Here is a 21,267-nt window from a genome sequence, read left to right as displayed (position 1 = left end):
TTCTTGCCCGACCAAAAACCCTTTTTTAGTTAGCTCCCAATATCCCCATTCCATCTTCGCAAAGCATCCATTGCGTTCCCATCTTTATCGACTCGTTGCTTCCTTTGCATGCTCCGTCCTTTGGATGGACGAACACGTTATTTCGAGATTCGCGCCCGTGAAATTTCTCCTTTCTATCTCCTAAGATTGACGTAAGATTGGGTTTTGTTTCGCCCCATACTATCCTACTCAACTTATGCGATATTTTGAAGGGAGAGGAATGTTACATATTCTATAGCGAGGGGAAGAAAAAAAAATCATCTCGGGGGACGATGATAATTGGGCAAATAGGTTTAATGGCATTGGAAATTGATCTCCCATCGACCCTAATAAAGATCTCTTGTCGTGTACAAGAGTTACGACAATAAATAGGAGTCATTAGACATGATCTGCAGTCTGCACAATGCCGACATGGTTGAGATAGGACAGTTGAGTTCGAACAAGACAAACCAACATTTTTTTTAAGGCAGAAAGATGACCCAACATCTTTTACAAAATGCACTTCTTGGTCATAAATATTAGGCTTTCCACGCCGATTAAACACAAGACATACGTTGGAGTTCTCATCTTGTCAAGCGTAAATAATTTCGTGTTAATGTGGCTATTCGCTCGTTTTTTGACTCACATATTTTTCTACCGTGAAAAATTATTTTTCGACTGTCACCGTGTAATATTGTCCATTTTGGGCCCACTGGCTCTCACGGCTTTAAAGCACGTTACACATAATAGAAAACCCCATGCCTTATCAACTAGGCCAAGACTCCTCCCTCGACGATGTGGGATAAGAGACATACGCTTAGTCTCGCCCCACGCATGTCCAAGCTAGAGGTGCAATGTCCTCTGCCATCCCTCCTTCTGCGCCCGCCGCCGGGGTCCGGATGATCACAATCTCCACCCCTTACGGGCATAGCGCCCTCACCGTGGCCTCACACTCGGTCGGGAGTCGGCTCTAATACCATATTAGAAAGTCCAACTCAAAAACTTAAGTTTTTAGAACAGTTAGCGATGGTCCTACGAAATCTCACATTGTATCAAAGTCGGTATTGTTCTTTTCGCGAATGTGCGTCCACCTTCCACTAGTCAAATTCCACATGTTGTGAGCAATCCGCCTTGCACGTGAAAGGGGATGCTGAAATTGTTATCTCATATCACTTGGCAACGGATTCTATATGCTTTTTATATTCATGTGATCTCCCTCAATCTATAAGCTTAAACTTTTGAGTTGGACTTTCTAACAACAATCACATCAAAATCATTTTAATTAAATGGGTACGTGAGTTTCATTCTTTTGTAGTGGTCCCCAACCATCTTTTAATCAAAGACAAAGGAGGGTGTGCGCCTTGGTGTTTATTGGGTAACGTTCTAACGTGTGTTTATTGGGTTACGTTCCAATGTGTTGGTACCATACGACGTCGTCGTTAAGCGTTCGAGGTCGTTGTCAAATTGTATTTTTCTATTTATTTTCCTGATGTCGGGAAACATTTTCGGGGGCTGTCCATTTCATAATTATCGATTCCCCTTTTTTAGATGTTCCCTAGTTTGATTCAGCTTTTCATCTGCTCCCACTAAAACGGGAACTGTACTACTTAACTCACTAATATATGACCACATATCTCTAGCTTTGATCCAAAGATGACTCCCGGAATTGATATATTCGTCCGTGCGCTCAAACATTAACTTATGTTGGTAAGAATAATGCGTGATATGTTAAAAGAGATTCACAAGATTGATATGTTAAGAATCAGATAAACATGTTGCGTTAAATATGGACTCAGAGTATATTGCTGAAGCCATTCCAAGCAGAAACACCAATTATACCATTGCCTCGAAAAGGAAGATTCGATTTAATTACATGATGAAAAAGTTGGTCAATCGGCAGAATAGATGGCCAAAATAAAGCTCAAGGGAAAATGGAAAAAAGGAGATATTCGCTTGACTTTTTGCTTCGATTCCAACGGCCATCTCAACTAAAGCACGGAGAGAAAGCACTTTAGCATTTCTTCGGGTGACTTCCTAGTCTTTTCCATGCTTATCGAGATGATGCACAAAAAGAAAGCATAGAACATTGATTTCCCAAGTTGTTTTGACGAGTGGGGCCTCAAAATTCAAGAGGATAAAATTACCTCGATGAGTCAATTCTCAACATATTGTACATATGTCTATTCCGTTCTGAACTTGTCAATTTTACCAATTTAGTTTTGAACTTTTACATGAAATTCCAAAGTAATCATTTAAATTTTGAATAGATCGTCACGACAACGATTTCACGTAAAGATTGACCTGAAGAACTATATGGGAATCTCACGCAAAGGTTCGGAATAAGATTAATAAGTTTATGATCGAATTGGTATTCATATGGTAGATTTATAAAATTATTATTTTTTGGCGAAAAAAAGGAGCCTTTAGCATCACTTTAGGTTGAGCAAATCAATGCTAATTAGCAAGGACCGGAAGAGCATGCCCTTGACAGTTTAAAGCTTTTAATCCGAATCAAAGTGAAAAAGGGGGATACTGCACCTAGGAACCACTTACCGCTTAATTCTCGTCAGTGTCTGGTTCCACGAGTCATGCTTGATCCTGCGAGGAGGAGTCACCCTTGTACAATCATTAGGTGATATTTCTAGGATTTGGTTCTTGATTCGAGCCTCGTATCCGCTGAATCACAAATGCAGTTGTTTGTCTGATAATGGCGGTCAAAGACACCTTCTTGAGACATAATGTAAGCTGGTCTTCGCATTAATCAAATGCAGTGAAAGAGCTTGCGGCATTATTGAATTGCTGGATACACCCAAATCCCTTGTAAACTATATCACCTCGTCATCTACTTTCGTGCTAAATGTGATAATCGGGATAAGTGATAACGTGTACGTGCGTACCAGTAAGGTTGTAGCAAGAGTTCGTTTCATTCTCGAAATTATTATAAGAGTTCTCGTGGGGCGGGATTAAATAGTAGTGGCACAAATCAAATTGGGTACGGTGATTGGTCATTTCCCAGGAGTTATTACGTTGGTTTCCCGACAAATTTTTGTTCACATGGGGGATTGGAAAAAGGTAGCTGCTTTCATGAGGTTCTTGTTCCTTTCCTCTAACATACGAAACCGCTTCTTGCAAAGGATACTTTGGTAGTAAAAATCATTCCCCGGTGGGATGCAAGCAGGACAAAGAAGAGACTGTTCGGTGTCCCCCCACCACGGCAAAATTTCTAAACTTGAAGCACATTCCGCAGCAACGACAAAAGCCAAAAAGCGGGGAGCTTGAAACAGGGACGATCTCACTCTAGAGCTTTCAACTTGTCTCTCTCTCTCTCTCTCCGTTTCTCTCTGGGTGTGTGCTGCTTGCATGGCCATTGGGAAGGCGAGTGCAAAGGCCATGAAGAGCAAGAACTGCTGCTGCATTCTCGGCTACAGCAGCAGCTCCCCGAGCCCTCCGCCGTCCCCCCGCCGCGGCTCCGCCGTCGGGAACTGCCGGAGGAGGCTCCGGAGCAGGCCCAGCTTCGGCGCCGGCGTGATCCGGCGGGGCGCCCGGTACCTGGCGGCTCTGGCCCTGCTCTACTTTGGTGGGATGCTCATGTGTGTGGGCCCATTCTCTTCCCTGGTGGGCCTCCTCCTTCCACCCCCTGGCTCTGTCTATCGTAGCCATGAGATCTTCCACAAGCTTTGGCCTGATATACACTCTGATAATTCTTCTGCAATCGAGGTCTCTCTCTCTCTCTCTCTCTCTGTTACTTTGTTTGAGTTCTTGTTTGTTTGCTTTTGTTCTTTTTTTTTTTTTTTTGTAAGGTACTGCTTTTGTTCTTTTTGTGCTCTCCTGTGTTCTCTTTTTTCAAATGTTCCGTAATTTTGTTGTTTTTCGCATTGACTAAAATGCTGGTGCCTAACCCTGTTTGTATGGCTCTGTAGGAACCAGCTTGTTTCTTGATTGGGAAAGAGAATTTGAAAATATAATTTTTTATATGTTTTTTCTTTTTTTCTTGTAAGAGCTTACTGCTTGCTGTACATATCAATTTCACTAATGCAGTATCGTTTCTACTGTTGCCTTGTGCTGGATTATATTTTCTGGAAAAGACAGGAACTTGTTCGGTCCACTTACCAGTATCACTTCTGTGTTGTTTCGCTTAGCACAGTGAGAACTCGCAGATCGCAGAGTGTAACCTTAACTTTGCTACTTGCAAATGTTTCGTCAGTCCGTTTGGAAGTTATGTTGTGAATTCTCAAATCGAATCGTTGTTCATTGTACAAATGGTTACCTCCTTTTATTTTCAAGTGCAGCTTGATCCCCTCCTTCTCTGTGTCTGGGATAACCTTGTAATCCATTTGTGTTGATCCTTGAATTCTCTGTGTTTTATGGAACTTATTGCAGTTGGAAACTCTTTGGACATATAAAAGAAGACTCAAAGAGCAAAGACCTTGTTTAAGTACAATTGTTGGACAACATTTTGGTCTCACCAATGGCACAGGTAAAGCTCCAACATCCTTAGATGGACTTTAATGCTTAAGAGTAGATAACCAACCCACCCTTCTGTATAACCTATTCACATTAGTGAAGCGGCTGGATGCATAACATAAGGGAAGTGCGCGTTTGTGTGACCTTATCGAGATGCGCAGATTTGTGATAGTGCGCGAAAGGGGACAGTTAGCCACCTAGCTACCCTTAAATAAATAAATAGAATTATCCGCTCTCTCTAAGGAGAGGTTGCATCTTCTTCTAGAGATATTCCCTTGTTATTGGCAATAGAGTGGCATAATATGTGTGCTGATCATGTCTGCCAGAAATGCCCAGAAACGAAACAGATCTCTGGGCCTATAGTTTATTGCATCTAAATGCGCTTTAGTCCATATGAGAATGACTACCCTCTTTTATTGCATCTATAATGAAGTGAACTGGTTATGTACTGTGTTATTTCAGATGCAAATGAAACGAGTGGATACTTGATTGTCGAAGCCAATGGTGGTCTTAATCAACAGCGCTCTGCGGTAAGCAACTTTTTATCTGTCATAAAAATATACCTCTTAGTTTCTTGTTTCAGTAATTGTGGAAGTTTAATCCATTTTTTCTATGTAAGAGGGGGAGAGAAACGATTTCCAACCTTTAGATTGATATGTTTTGGCGTGAAGCATTGACGTGTTCCTTCTAATATATGCCTAATGCCTCTCATTCTTTAATCAGATTTGCAATGCAGTGGCTGTGGCTGGGATTTTAAATGCAGTACTAGTCATCCCTCGATTTGAATTCAATGGTGTTTGGAGGGATCCCAGGTGATTGGCCAACTCTCTTTGCTTCTCATCAGAAGAAATATCGATAAGCAGTAGTTCCTGTATACATCGTGCTAGTGTCTCACATGTTAGCGTGCCCAAAACCATAGATCTCAGTGCTCTTCTTCCCCCCACTCCACTACACTTATGCTAGTGCATGTGTAACTTAATTCAACCGGCCATAATTACATGGATGGAACGCTCAGATAACCGGAAATTAGTCCATGACTCTTATCGTGTGTTGAAATCCTTAAGAGAGAGGAAGTTGAAGTCGGGCCCGTGCATGTTCTCATGCTTAATCTTTCCAGCTATACTAGGGCAGTTCTCAAACGAAATTCTATTATATATCTTGATGTGCTTGTAATAAAATGAAATTATTTGACAGTGAGTTTGGTGATATATACGACGAGGATCATTTCATTGCCATGCTCGATGGCTATGTGAAAGTGATTCGTCGATTGCCGGAGGAAGTGATGGAAAGATATGGTCACAACATCACGAATATGCCAAACATCCGTGTCCCAGCTTGGGCTAGTGCAAAATACTATATGAGAGAAGTTTTTCCTGTTATGAAGGAACAAGGGTAAGCACGAACATCCATACCTCAATTTCTACTTATTTGCATGATGTTCATCTAAGAAGGATCTGCAGATAGTCCTCTCAAAGATCATTAGCATGCCTAAAAGATGAGCATGGAGTGAGATAATTTCATCCTGCATGTAGCTTTGTTTCGATTATCTTCCCTATGAAGGTTAAGGAGATCATTGTAACTTGCTGTTGATACAGTTGAACATCAATGCAGGGTAATCCGACTTGCCCCTTTTGCCAACAGATTGTCAATGAATGTGCCGCCTCATATTCAATTGCTAAGATGCCTAGCAAATTTTAAAGCATTGCGATTCTCTTCCTCAATAGCAGTACTCGCGGATAAAATAGTTGGTAGAATGAAAGAGAAGGGCTTGAGGACTGGCGGAAAGTATGTTTCGATCCACCTTCGCTTTGAGGAGGTACTATGGACTATTACTTACGACCTTCTGGGTCTCTACAATTTGTCCACCCTATGAGAAGGTTGTTCGTTTCCCATTTATAATGATGGTGGTCTCCCCCTTAACTGTAGGATATGGTCGCCTTTTCATGCTGTGCTTATGATGGAGGCAAGACTGAAAAAATTGAACTTGACATGATCCGAGAAAGAGGTTGGAAAGGGAAGTTTAAAAGGAGAGACCGCATTATCGTACCTGGCCTTAATCGGCTGGAGGGGAAATGCCCTCTAACGCCTTTGGAGGTGCTCTTCCTTGAACTATCTGGTCATTTTATACAGACATATGATTGCTTCCCGTAAAATATGTTCAATCTTTGTAGTATAGCTATTTGGATGAATAGGAAGTTCTTGTGTGATGTTTTTCTGTCAGCATAGGTCGGGATGATGCTACGTGGCATGGGATTTGATAACACCACCTCAATATACTTAGCCTCGGGAAAGATTTACCATGCAGAAAGGTACTTAACTCCGCTGCTGAAGATGTTTCCCCTTATTTATACGAAGGAGTCTCTTGCAACCCCTGAAGAACTTGCTCCATTTGCGGTAAATGTTCTTACTCTCACTTCCAATATGGACTCTGGGATAGATAGGTAACACTGAGTTTTGCGCATTGTTAAGTTCATGCCTTACCTTATACTCTCGCCTTCCATGGACTTTATCTCATCCATGTGATATATCTGCATAATGCACAATTTTGTCCAGTCAAAATGTAACGTGCACCAAGTCACAAAATCTGGTTATAACTGGCTTGAGCTTGATTGGAGCATCTTCGTAGCATTCACCTCTGAGAAGTTTTAACCCTTATTTTTAAGAACTGCATCTTGGATCTCATGAATAATGCTTAGGCTCGCGACTTCTTCCCCAAAATGACCCCGGAGACAACAGGAAATTGGCAACAACCAAATTAGTGCTGACTAAATTGAACAAGGGTCTTGGACCCAAAAAAAAAAATTGAACAAGGGTCTAATCATTTGATGCCCTCTGGAACTGCAAGTTACTTTGTTTAAGTAGCCCCTTTCTCCTCTGTAGGGTTATTCTTCAAGGTTGGCGGCTTTAGATTACACTGTATGCTTGTTCAGTGAGGTTTTTGTGACAACTCAAGGTGGGAATTTCCCGCATTTCCTCATGGGCCACCGAAGATTCCTATATGGTGGACATTCGAAAACCCTTAAGCCAGATAAAAATAAGCTGGTTCTTTTACTGCAAGATGCAAGTATAAGGTAATGTGCCTCGTCCTTATTGCCGTGACACTCTGGCTCTCTTTCTCCTCTCCTACTACTCCCTTTAGAGAAATCTGGAGTTGCCATACTAACTATTTCTGTTCCGTGGGAATGCATATCTTGCATTGTGTAACTTCATACATGATACATCCATATATAGTTGCAAGTTCACAAATAAGTACAGTAAAAAGTATCTTCGACTGAACGAGTACTTGATCTGAGTTGCATACAAAGCATGTGCTGAAAATTGTTAAGAGTTCAGAAGTAATCATATGTCATACCAGCTAAACACTCTGGATAAAAAGTGGCACTGGCTCTCAAATTTGAGAGCGACCCATTTTCTGCGGTAAACTGAAGGCTCACAATTTCTTAGGCATCTCACATCAACTTCCATTGTGATTTGTACAGAACGCACCTAATGTTACTTCCTCGAAGCCTAAGCTTGGGTTAAATTTTTTAACATGATATTAAAGCCATGTTTCTTTTTCCCATGATTTCGTCCATGCATCCATCCTGCCAATGAATTTCTTGTTTTTGTTTACCCCACGATCAATGTTATTTTCATTTTCAACCTGTTCATCTGCCAATCCTTCAGCACGTGAATCGGGCTGCCACTGATCTTGAATGTAATAGACGCAAGATTCCTTACATATTATACTTCCTCCACCCGATAGTTAAGAACTTTTAACGAGACATAGACAAGATATGGATGGGATATTTTCTAACAATGCTGTTACCATGTCAAAGGAAGATGCAGTAGGATAAGTTCTCAGTATATTCACTCTGGTGGATGTTGTCCACGAATGCAATCATTGTGGCCAGCCACGTACCTGGACAAAAGGGAAGTGGCTGTAGATACCAGTTTTTCTCACCGCTGTCTGTTTCTGTGTGATTGCAGTTGGTCATCGTTGAAGCTTCAGATGGAGGCGATGCTTAGGGAGAACGATCGCAAAGGCATGATCGTACCTAGAGTCAAAAAGTTCAACAGAAAGACCTCCATTTATACCTATCCTTTACCAGAATGCGGATGTCTCCAGCAATCCAATGACTCAACACACAGACCTGTGCACACACGGAACGTGGAACTCGGCACTGGTAGATAGCACAGCCAAATCATAGTTATCTCAAACTTCCCGCTCAATTGTGCAGTTACCCAGATTCGATTTTTCCCTTTTCTCCTTACTGGATTTGAGTTTGAGGTGCCAAGTCCCAGTTTTTGATGACTCGACATTCTTTCGCTTCGTTCGACCATATAGCCTTTGTTTGTCGAAAAGAATTTCGCACTGGGATTTGGGGTAGTTTCTCTGGAAGGACCAAGTGTAGATACGAGGTGTGGTGCTTGCTTGTATGTGCCTTTACATTTGACATTAACTAGCCATGTCCTCTGGTAAGGGAAGGAGGGCTGTCGTTTTGACACATTTTCCTTTTCTCTCTCTGTAACTTATCCCGTGATTTGGCAAGCAGGCATGAGGAAAAAACAGAGAAGAAAAAGAAAGATGAACATGAGATTAGATCTCTCCTATGAAGAAGGAATTACACGTATAACCTCAGCCTCCATTTCTTCACTTGCTAATTAAGTTCCTCGTTCTTACAGTGAGAAACGTCTTATGTTTGGTACCGCGCACAACAGGAGGCCATATTACACAAAGGTATTTCAATAATAAAGAATTGAGCACAAACTTTGAAAAAATAAAATAAAAAAATTGACTAAAATTTCTTTATCTTTGACGTGGAACGCGAAGAAAACTATCTTCTACCAAGAACAAATCTCGTTTACCGAAAACAACTACTTTTTATCGAGAATATATTATATCTAGGCTAGTGGTAAACTTGATTTATTTGTTCGTAAAGTGTATGAGTTTGTGATGAATCTTAGTTTGTCATGGTAAATCTGTTATTTCACGCAAATATGAGTTCGAAATGTTAGAAAAAAAAAAACTAAATTTATTGCACTTGTCCCAATTCTACCGACCTAATATCCAAAAAATCCTCAATTTTTACCTTTGTCCTAATTTTACCAACTTAGTACCCAAAAAATCCATAACTTTATCATTTGTCCTAATTATATCCAAAACTATTTTTGATCTTAAAAAATCCTCAACTTTTACTTTTGTCACAATTATAATCCCACGTGACATTTTCACATCGTTAATGAATTACATCTCAGCAAAGCCGATATAAAAAAAATCACGGACGGTGCGTTTCGGATTGTCCCAGATACTCAACAGCCCAAAAAACGTCTAGACATGAAGATTTGATTGTTTGGACAAACAATCTCAAATTTCGCCGTCCATGAAACCTGTTTTTTTTTTTTAATTTCAAAGATTTATTGGTATTTTCAGCGAGAAAATTCGATCAATGTAAGATTAACTAATGGTGATTGTGGATGTAAGGTGGACGACGATGAAATTGAGATAAAAGTAAAAGTTGAGGATTTTTTATGAGATAAAAATGTTTTGGATATAATTGGGACAAATGCTAAAGTTGAATTATTATTATTTTTTTATTTTTTTTATTTTATTTTTATTTTTTTTTTGTGCTAGGCCAGTAGTATTAGAATAAAAGTGAAAGTTAAGGATTTTTTATGAGACAAAAAAAAGTTTTGAATATAATTAAAAAATATAGTAAAATTAGCTCTCTCTTTTTTTTTATTTATATTAGGCCCTTTTTTTTTTCATAGTCTTCCCTTCAAAATAAGCTTCTTCCTCATTACATCGAGGTCATCAATGTCCGGTTATTTTTTTTAAACAGTCTGTTTTTATCACAAGCTACTTATATTCACGAAGAACAACTTGCTTTTACCGAGAACAACTTCCATTTATCGAGAATTGGCTACTTCTACTGTAGATGGTGGTAAACCTTGTTTGTTCTTGGTAAACAGCTGTCGTTCTTCGCAAATATAAGTTATTTGCCGTATAATTCTAAAATTAATTTATTGTACCGCTTGAAATAATTAGTCAATAATTATTATTTTTATTATCAACAGTAATTTATGAATAAATATTTTTGTGAAAAAATACGAATACTTTTAGTTCATTTATTTTTATAAGCGATATAAGTGATTATTTTTAAGAAAAAACTACTAAATCATTCATTTTTTGTAAAACAAACAGAGCCTTAGTAAATGTAAAATTTGCTTTAACGTGTGTTATAAAATGTACAGTAGCTTTGCTAATGTTGATTCTACATTATGGTACACAAAATTTGAAGCTACGTTTACTTGTAATAAACAAAAAAAGTTTCCATTTATTTGTACAATTTACGTCGAATATTTTATGTTTTTAAATAATAAAATTAATCATGAGGAATTAAGGTTTATCACCAAAAAACGAAGTTTACGAGAAAACAGGCTGGTTTTTACTAATGATGAATGCGTTACACAAGAAAAATATATGATGTCATTAATAAGAATATTTTACTGTACAAGGGACGACCTGATCCAATTGTGAGATGACCTTCTTAACCAGCATGGCTTGATGAATTGACCGATTCTGTAAATCCCGTCCTTCCCACGTTCGCGGGCTTCATTCATGGCGGAGCCCAGCCACAGGTAATGGGGAAACGCTCTCGGAACTGAAGCTTTGCGGCACATCAGACAGATTGAGTGTTTTCTAATGGACTCCGAAATGCAATGATGTTGCAAAGGTAGTTTCTTGAAGCTTCAGGGGAAGTGATGGACTCGGGCAGTTGTCTCATGGGGGCTCTGCGCCACTGTCGGCGCTTTCGAGCTCTCAAACCTGGAAGATCAGTTCACTCTCGGGTGATCAAGCTTGGGCTTTCGGATGACGTTTATTTCGCGAACAATCTGATCTCCATGTACGTGGGTTCCAATGAATTGGGCGATGGATATAAGCTGTTTGATGGTATGCCCCACAAGAATCTAGTCACTTGGGGTACCATGGTTTCCGCCTATGCTAATATGGGAGAGCCTGAGCTTGCTCTGAGATTGTACCATCGAATGTTGGAGTCAGGATCAGAGACGCCCAACGAATTCGTGTACTCTGCGGTTCTGAAAGCTTGTGGTCTCTTGGGTGATCTTGATTTGGGTAGAACGCTTCATAGCAGGATTGCCGAAGCTAAGATGGAGTCTGACACTGTTTTGATGAACTCCCTTATCAACATGTATGTCAGGTGCGGGAGTGTGAGTGATGCCAGGAGTGTTTTTGGAGAAATACCGCAGAAGACATCGGTTTCGTGGAATACTATGATCTTCGGGTACTGTGAGGAAGGTTTAATGGACGAGGCGTTGAGTTTGTTTCATCAGATGCCAGGCCGGAATGTTGTCTCTTGGAACAGCATCGTTGCTGGTTTTGCAGATCAGGGAAGCCCGCGTGCACTGGAACATGTCCATATGATGCACCACCAAGGTTTAGAGCTTGATGGTTTCACATTCTCCTGTGCTCTCAAAACTTGTGGTTCTCTTGGTTTGCTAGCTTTTGGGCAACAAGCTCATGGTTACTTGATTAAGTCTGGCCTGGAATCTAGTTGTTACTCTGCATCGGCGCTGGTTGATATGTATTCTCAATGTGACGAACTAGGTGATGCACTCAGAGTGTTTGATGAATGCACAAGCTTCAGATTTTCAGATCATGAAATTTTGGCTCTTTATAATTCCATACTCTCTGGATATGTTGCCTGTGGACACAACACGGCTGCTCTCAAACTGCTCTTGGAAATTTACTGGTCAGGGGTGCGCATGAATTCTTACACCTTTAGCAGTGGTTTGAAGGCCTGCTTCAGCTTGCTTGACTTGGGACTTACACTTCAATTACATGCTTTAGTTGTTACCAGTGGATATGAATTGGACTATATTGTTGGTAGCATTCTTGTAGATTTATATGCAAAGCATGGGAATATTCAGATTGCATTGAGATTGTTTGACCTACTTCCACAAAGAGATATCTTAGCATGGTCTGGCTTGATTGCAGGATGTGCCAAATTGGGGTACGACTTGTTTGCTCTCTCAATGTTTAGGCATATGATGGCTTCAGGTGTTTATGTGGACAAGTTTGTAATTTCGTGCACTATAAAAATCTGTTCAAGTTTAGCATCTATCAGAAATGGTAAACAGGTGCATGCTTTGAGTGTCAAGAGTGGGTATGAACTCGAGGAGGTTACTCTTACGTCTCTAATCGATATGTATTCAAAATGTGGTGACATTGAGGATGGCTTAAAACTATTTGGCAGCACTTTAATAAAGGGAACTGTCTGTTGGACAGCTATTATTACAGGTTGTGCACAAAATGGATGGGCAATAGAGGCAATCAGGTTGTTCTATGAGATGTTACAATCAGGGGAAAAGCCCAATGAAGTTACCTTATTGGGTGTTCTTGCGGCCTGTAGACATGCCGGTCTTATTGAAGAGGCAAAAACAGTATTCAGTTCTATGGGAAGTGAATATGGACTAATACCTCATTGCGAGCATTACTACTGCATGGTTGATCTTCTTGGTCAATTCGGGCATTTTGAAGAGGCAAGAAAATTAATTTCCAGTATGCCATTTAAACCTGATAAAACCATATGGTGCTCATTGCTGGAGGCTTGTGCAAGTCACGGTAAAACTGAACTAGTTGATGGCATTGCAGAAAACCTCCTTGCAATCTCTCCAGAAGACCCTTCTATATATGTGATGCTCTCAAACGTCTATGCAACACTGGGTATGTGGGCAAACCTGACCAAAGTGAGAAAATCTGCTAAGAAACTGGGGACTAAAGAGGCTGGAAAAAGCTGGGTTGAGATTTCAACCTAGAAGTCTTGATTTCCAGCATGCGCTTTAATTTAAAGGAAAAATGACTTTCAGGGATGAAAAATACTAGATAGCTCTTTCTGCAGAAATTGTGCGATCACATGGAAGGAAGATGTAGATGCTTCCTATCGCATCAGAAAAGCTAGTAGAAACTCCACCAGGATATGCCTGTTGAGATAATCTTAAAATGTTTGTACGTCTTACACTTTACAGGTACCCAAACTTCCCTTCTTTCTAATTCAGATTTATGAGTGTCTCCCTCTGTGAATAATTCAATCTAAGATGCTTATAGGGAAGTGAAGAAGACATGTCATATTGTTCTAGCCTCCATAGGCACACGAATCTGCTATTCACCACATTGAGTACATAAGGAGTCAAGGACTTGATATCTGAGAAGCATAATCTGGCAGGTGCTGCTTTGCAGCTACATTATGCACCAAATTCAGAGGTGAATTGAAATTCCCAATTCTCCTTTTTGTGTCCTTTTAAAACAGAGTCAATGTGGTCTTACGACAGAGTTTCCTTTATGTCTGAAGGTTTGTCTGCAAATGAAGAAGCCTGACTTGGAATCAGCAACAGGGCTGTAAAGATTGTGAATTGCATACTTCTGAATTTTGACATGTAGCCTTACAGTTTGTACATTCCAAACTGAAAAGTGGAAGCAATGTTGAAAAGGAAGCGGAAAAATTGCAAGGTTATTATTTCTCTTCAACAGTCCGTGTGCACATACACGAAGATATGTTTACTGTTATACAGTATCAGTGCACATGTGCATGTCATTACAAGCATGCAATAAGATCATTCAAATTAATCATTAGAAGAAAGACAACTTTGGACGAGAGAGCAAATCTAGATTGATTTTGCAAGTCCTTAGGAAGATAGTGAATTCAAAAGGACTTACAATCAGTTTCAATTCTGGTTGTCATTACTTGATGGTGGTTCTCACTCTAAAAATTTGTGTCCATTTATTTACATCAGACATTTTAAGCTTCAGATAAAGCAGAAATGAAGCATGTGTTTTGTGTGCATCAGCATCCATGTGGTTTTGATGTTAAATTCAGGCACCACATTTTTAACCTTTTTTCGTGACGCATGGATTTCTTAAGGATTGAAACTTCCTTGAACATTGTCCTTTCTGATGTCCAGAAAGTCAGAGATGGGAAGGCACCGGATGCCTGGTTCAGGACCAGTTCCACGATGGCTCATATTCAGTTAGGCTTGAGGTCGTATGTCAGCTGATGGATGTAGTTCTGAGACAACACCCTCGCGCGTAGACTGACATGATTCTACCATAAATCTTTCCTGAAACACTAGAGCTAGCATTGACCAGATCAGTCTTAGGTAGGGGAATCTCCGTCTCACGGAAGCTTGTGGCCTGCATGCCTTTCTCCATTGTAGCTGTCCATGGAAATTGTGCTAGTCAAACCCTGCTGTAAGCATATTCTAGAGCCAATCCCTCTTCCTTTCAAGGAAATGTGAATATGCACCAACCACCACAGATGATGGGGGTGCAAAGTAAAGCCTCCCTTTTTGGGGTGGTTCTGTAGTGGTTTATCCCTGTGTCTGTGGCGCTGGGAACGACACCAAGGCCTTCGAATCCATCAATAGTTGGACATCAAAAAAGCATATGTTTAGATAGGGCGAAATTGTCCCTGCAAATATTCAACTTGAGGTGTTGGTATCCAGGTTCTTGACTTGTTAACATCACATTAATAAGTCTTGGTAGCTGTTTTCACGCTTCTGCTTCTGTATGTGGCAGGAAAAGAAAGCCTGGTGAAATTTGATTATGCTTGGAAGTAGCAAAGCTTTTGAATGGCTCACCGGCAGCATGCTTGATTTGGGACTGATTATGGATTCACAGGGCTGACCTAAACCCTTGCTTGATTTGTGTGATTATAGATTCACAGCATGACAGAGAGAAACTAAAGTCATTCGAGACTAGATGTTTCACCCAGATATGACGTTCCCGATTCTGGTTAGCTGAATCTCCCAGACACGACGCAAAAGAATCCATTTTGGGCATTCGCCCTGTTTTTCCAGTGGAAGTCATGAGTAATCTCTGCTTTCTCCTGAAATGCAGTGGAGATCACACAATCAGAGCGCTTCAACAATTAACAGTACCAGTTCTTCGTGGAGTGCAGTGCAGCTAGTTAATGCTTGTTCCAAGCTATACTGACATCCTTTCTCAGCACTTTTTTATCTCTTTCCATCTTCGCTTAGGATTATCGGAAGTAGTGCACAAGACATAAACTGTTCAGGGACATTCAAGAACTGTACAAAGATCACATGTTCTCATATGGTGTATGGTCTAGTCTACCACATGACTAGGACTTCTCGATCTCAATGGAAGTTGATGAGTACTATGTTCATCTCTTCTTTTGTCTGTTTTATTATGGATCACCTTACTCATTCCCCATTGATTGGCAGAACATGAATGGTCCCCGTGGTCTTTCTTCAATTATGGTGATGGTCCCACAGATTGCTCCCGCCCTGAGACAAACAAGCCCGACCTCACAACTTTTGGATCAAGCACCGGAACATGGGGTCTGATCCTTTGCTTTCTACAAGGACTTTTATCATGCTTTTGTTAGTTGGCTTTGTTGAAGTCTCTTTTATCATGCCAATGTTCTGTTGCTTTCATTCCTCAATCATTTCACCAATCCCACCTCTCCTTCCTTATGGTGGCCTGAGCCTGAGCAAATATGAGCTTTTTCAGTTTTCTCAAGCAAGGCAATCTTTTTTGCCTCCTTTTTGTTCCCTCTTTCTTTCCTAAGCTGGAAACAATAATTTAGTAACAAAATTCAGAGAAATTTCCTAGTGTGGCCCCTCCACTCCACTTTTGGCGCCAAAGTTTACTCTTGATGTGTGTGAGAGAGAGAGAGAGAGAGAGAGAGATATTTGACTTGCTTATTCTTTACGTGGATTTTTTGAATTGGTTGATTAACTCGGCTTTATTCCGCCCTTTCGCAGTGATAGTGCATCTGATCAGTGCGATACCGGATTCTCCCGAGAGGGATTAAAAAATATGCTCAAATAGTGCGTCGTCATAGTATCGACTCAACTCTCGAGGTCTCCTAGCATATATGCAAATTCACTGGGTCAATTCAAGTTCATAAATTGTGGGGTCAATTCAAGTTCATAAATTGTGGAGTCAATTGATGTAAAGGTCGTACGCCTATATGGGTATATGGCTTTTTTAATCTGAAATAATGGGTAGGTGTATAAGATACTAGCTAGAAACAATGCCTCTATATGAGTGCCAGGGTTGTGGTTTTCCAAGCCAAAATGGACACTAATCTCTCTGTTAGAGCGCTCATTAATTGAGCCCATCCTCGCTTAAAAATCTTGTCGGAGTTCAAGAAAGTGAACATAATGAGATAACGAGTACAAAATAAGAGTCAAGAAGATGGTGAGACTGCACATCACAAAGCAAGAAGGCCATGCGCGACTGTCTATGCAGGATAAGAGGGACAACCATCATGGAACAAAAACAGGACCAGAAGCTGGTCTGGCCCAGCCTAAAGTAAGATTGAATCTTGTACTTTCTTCTCAGCATCATTGTCAAGTTTGAAGTTTCCTTCACCTTATGTGGACGATTTGCCTGCATATCAAGTTTGTATCCCTCTAAACCCCAAAAAAAAAATATCGTTTGGAACTCGAGACGTGTAATTTAATTAAGGCTCCATCTGCTTCGTGAAAAATAACTTTCAGGAAAATGTTTCTCGGGTTTTCCGGCGTTTGGTTTACAGAAAATAAACTAGTTTAGGAAAATATTTTTCACTCATGAAAAAACTCCTTCAAAAGTGAGAAAATATTTTCCTCTTTTTGAGAAGAGGAAAACATTTTCCCTCATCTTTGCTCCATCAATTTCTTTATATTAATTTTCTTTTATACTATTTTTTTATTTTTCTTCTTTTCTTTCTTTTCTTTTTTTATAATGCTTATGTTTCTTTTATTTTCCTCTCTTTTTTACTTCCTCCACCGGTTGCCAGCCATAGGCTCGACCTTACCTCGACCTTGCCCGAGGCCGACTTGCTTAGGCCAAACCTTGCCTCATCGGGACCGATAATCGGCTGATGAAGAAATTAAAGAAGAAAAAAGAAGAAGAGATAAAATAAAAAAATAAGATTAACAAAAAAATCATAAATAAAAAAATATTAATTTTTTTTAAAATAGAAAAATTGTCCACACTAGCAATGGCAATGCTATGTAGGATGATCGGGTCCACATAAGCAATTTTCAACCAAACGACTATGCAAAAAATAAAATTAGATTTTCCTTATCAAACGACGGAAAATATTTTTCAATTCATTTTCGGGTCTCAATCAAACACCGGAAAATATAGTCATTTTACTGGAAATTTGACTTTTCATCTTTTAAAAATAGCTTATTTTTTCACGAAACAAGCAGAGCTTAAAAATAGGAGTACTCAATAAGAGACTTGATGCTCCGATTAGACTTTCTGAGCCAAATGAGGAAAGACCCTCCAGTACTTTTCCTTATTTGTCTGGAAACCCTATTGGCCCCGCCTGTCCCTGGCACTTCATTCCATCTGTGTACCTCTGCTATTAACTACCTCCTCGTTTGGCACCGTTTTGTTTCTCATGGTTGCCCTGTTTGGCCTAAGTGAAGCTGCACTTCTTGAATTGCTTTTGGACCACCGTACTCCGTGAGGATCGAATCGGTCGATTTTAATCGCAGAAGCATTATTGATTGATCCTTCCAGAGATCTATCAAATTTTATCTAGCCTATCAAAATCAAATCTCACAGACAACAAGTCCCCAAGAGCAACATGAAAAGATCTTCCCCAAGGAGCAATTAATCTCACTTCAACATGATATTGCAGATAGAAAAACTGGAAAAGATATCAGAAAACACAGTGAAGAAAAGGAAGAGAAAAATTAGCAAAAAGAAAGCAAGAAGAAGCTATTAGAACCCCCTATAGATTACGACAAAGCAAGGCAAGATAGCTCTAGGATTGAACACATACAGCTCATCCAAATTGGAGTACAACCCACAAGCCCCGGCCGCGGAGTCATACTCCTCCATGCTCCCTTCCGCGTTCTTCTTCACCCTCCCTGCAATCACCCTGCACACCAGCATTGCTCTCTTCTCGTCGTCCTCTGTTTTCATGGCCGAACTCGCGTTGTCGTGGGCTCTTCCGCTCGTCGCAGTGGTCAAGACCCCCTCTTCGCCGACCTTGAACCCGCTCTTGATTATGTTGCACACGTTGCACTGCGGTATCGAGTTGCAGAGATTGGAGGAGCCGTTGAGGCCTAGCGAGCAAGAGAACATGGTGCAGTGGAACCGGAGGAGCTCGTTCCCATCAGCTATGCAACGGGGGTTCTTCTTGGTGGCTTTGGCCTTGATGGAGTCTCTGTACTCTTCGAACTTGGAGATGGTCTTTTGGGTGTTGTGAACTTTGAGGATCCTGTCTATCTTGCAAATGGGTGCTTGTTTCTTTAACCAGCTGGATTGGAATATGATCTCCACAATGTTCTTGCTCGTGTCCTCTGGACCCAGTTCGGACACTACATATAAAGGAAAACAAATAAATCAAAATGAAGTTGGCTGAGTTAGTTGATGAGATAAGCCATAGCCAGAACAGAGATAGGTGACTGCCTAAACTGAAAACAAGTTACAACGACCAGTTCTGGTTTTTGGAGAAAGTGCAGACAGACAGTTTCTGCATTTCCAGAAAATCTAATTAGATCGTAAATCCCATTGTGGAGTAAACTTTAGTTTTTTATAGCACACAAGAAACTACTATGATTCGCTCTCTACAAGCTTGTTACTACTAAATAGCTTAAGCTTCGATGTCACCGTGATCCTTCAATGAGTAGCACATTGTGAGGAAGACTATTCACACTGTATTTTTCAAGATCCTAACAATGAAGGGAAGATGAAATGACAGTCCATTGAGTCTCTGGCCAAAGCCGTATCTTTTAAATTAGTAGGAACCGCACCGTCGAATATCGCTCGCTCGAATACGATGATGGGATGGCCACATTCCGAAGCAATAATGAGAAACAAATTGAACAGGACTATAATTCGGGGACTCGTGAATAGGATTACCTGCATGTCTAGCAGCGAGATGAAGCTCCAGGTTGTCGGGTTTCATGAAGATTTCACCACACTCGGGGCAAGAACAAATGGTGGATCTCAGGGAAGGGTCTCTGGTGAAACCCAGAACCGGATCAACCACCATTCGACACTCATAGCAGCCAGAGAATCTCCTGAACGGCATTCCCCTGAAAGACCCGCCATAGGAGGAACTATTGGAAGACGCCGAGAGCGACGACGAAGTAGCAGAAGGCACAACCCCATTGAGCTCTTGCAGAGGAACTTTTATGGATCTGCTCGAACTCGAGCTATGGTTAGTGTTCATACCAGCACCGCTGAACGAACCCATTGAAGACCTTCTTTTGAGGGCTTCAGCAGTGATCACTTCTGACGGTTTCTGCATGACCTTTGTGTTGCTGCAAAGCGAACCTGAGCACTTCATCTTCTTGCACTTCCTGCTGCTTTCTTCCACAACTGCTGCTTGTTCCTGTTGCTGCTTCTGCTTCTGGCTTTGCTGCTGCTTCTGCTTCTGGCTTTGCTTCTTCTTCTGCTTATGGTCCGGGTTAAGCGGTTGCTGTTCCAGTGTTTGGAGATGCTTGAAGCTCAAGAAACTCCTCACTACAGTCCATGAGGATGATTTCTCTAGCTTCTGGAGATCTTTGCTCTCGGTCTCGTGTGTTTCTTGGGGTTTTCTTGAGAGTCTAGGCTTGGCCATTGGAGCAGAAATAGATGTGGTGCTATAGCTTGAGGTGCAGAAAAGAAGAAGCAGAAGAAGAGGAAGAAGAAGAAGAAGAAGAAAAGAAGTGGATTGATTTGGCTGAGCTTGAGGATTTGTTTCACATGGAACTAGGTTTCAGATTTGGGTTCTAGAGATTTCAGTGAAGCTAAAGCAAGTGATGGGAGTAATAAGAGGAGATGCCTTTTGTAGAGATGACAAAAATAATTGGGGCCTCATGGGGCCCTACATAAACTTAGGAGTTTGGAAATTACAAATAATATATATTGCAAAACCCCAAAAAAGTCCCCCCCCCAACAAAAAAAAAACAACCAAAAAAAATGGAAGTTGCCCACTAACTACTAGGATGATATGAGCAATTTATTAGGGTTGTATCTTTCAAGGCCCTTTAAGCGTTTCATTGTGTACATATAAGTCTGTTTTTCATATTCACTCCATTACAACAGGAAATGATTTAGAATGCAGATGTAGGAAACTAAGGAAAATATAAGAGAAAGGTGAAATTCATTTGACTGTTTTGGGTTTACGCTTTTGCCTCACGTCCACGAGCAAATGAAGCAGCAGAGTCACAGACATTTCGTTTCATTAGGCGTACTGCGACTTGAAGAGCAGATTTACTACAGTGAAGTGAATTCTTTCTCATTTTCACTACATAGTCATTTTAACATGCGTGCAAATCCATTACAAAGGGTCCTTTCAAATAAACAAATTTGAAAAAAGCAGCGTATATTTATTATGTTCCAAAAGAGTTACCGTATAAACGATTCATGCGACTTTTCAATCCTGAAAATTGAGATGTAGAGATACCTGCACTGACTTAGCATAATCAGCTTTGACATCTTTCGGCGTGCAAAAGTTCTTCGCCTAATGCGAGATTCCGCGTCATCTATGGATGTAACCAAATAAGATAAGAGCAAAGGCAAGCTAACAATATTGCAGCCAACGCTTCAACTGTTGTGTATGTTGCTATGCTAGTGATGAGGAATGGTCAGGGAAACTTTCATACGCGACCATAATTCATATATTCTTTGTCGGTCCCAACGTTTCGAAATAGCATGATGAGTTGAATGGTGTACGATTATACGGCGTGAACTTTTGTTTTTCTTTTCTTTTTCCGGTGTAAAATTTAAGTATTATAGAGCGAATAAAATACAACAACTTAGGACTT

At 40.5% G+C, this 21,267-nt stretch overlaps 3 protein-coding genes across 3 annotated transcripts; 2 read left to right on the top strand and 1 right to left on the bottom strand.

Moving 5' to 3' along the window:
• The first annotated feature begins 3,135 nt into the window (after positions 1-3,135).
• Positions 3,136-9,094, top strand: LOC115737021 (O-fucosyltransferase 10-like). The gene is made up of 10 exons (XM_030668968.2): positions 3,136-3,735; positions 4,399-4,495; positions 4,945-5,012; positions 5,206-5,294; positions 5,677-5,874; positions 6,094-6,298; positions 6,409-6,576; positions 6,709-6,876; positions 7,363-7,553; positions 8,452-9,094. Exons 1-10 carry the CDS (start codon positions 3,379-3,381, stop codon positions 8,654-8,656), a joined length of 1,746 nt encoding a protein of 581 aa, XP_030524828.1. The 5' UTR covers positions 3,136-3,378; the 3' UTR covers positions 8,657-9,094.
• A 1,882-nt stretch (positions 9,095-10,976) lies between these two features.
• LOC115738440 (pentatricopeptide repeat-containing protein At4g08210) lies at positions 10,977-13,337 on the top strand. The gene has a single exon (XM_030671098.2). It carries the CDS (start codon positions 11,227-11,229, stop codon positions 13,300-13,302), a length of 2,076 nt encoding a protein of 691 aa, XP_030526958.1. The 5' UTR covers positions 10,977-11,226; the 3' UTR covers positions 13,303-13,337.
• Positions 13,338-18,106: 4,769 nt separating this feature from the next.
• Positions 18,107-20,269, bottom strand: LOC115738932. Its single transcript, XM_048275301.1, has 2 exons — positions 19,376-20,269; positions 18,107-18,831 (listed from the first exon to the last, which is right to left on the bottom strand). Exons 1-2 carry the CDS (start codon positions 20,076-20,078, stop codon positions 18,230-18,232), a joined length of 1,305 nt encoding a protein of 434 aa, XP_048131258.1. The 5' UTR covers positions 20,079-20,269; the 3' UTR covers positions 18,107-18,229.
• Positions 20,270-21,267: the final 998 nt, after the last annotated feature.

Source organism: Rhodamnia argentea, chromosome 2 (genome assembly GCF_020921035.1).
Source record: "Rhodamnia argentea isolate NSW1041297 chromosome 2, ASM2092103v1, whole genome shotgun sequence".
In the NCBI taxonomy this organism is placed as follows: domain Eukaryota; kingdom Viridiplantae; phylum Streptophyta; class Magnoliopsida; order Myrtales; family Myrtaceae; genus Rhodamnia; species Rhodamnia argentea.
The sequence above is the reverse complement of the archived record's forward strand: the minus strand, read 5'-3'. Positions and strand labels throughout refer to the sequence as shown.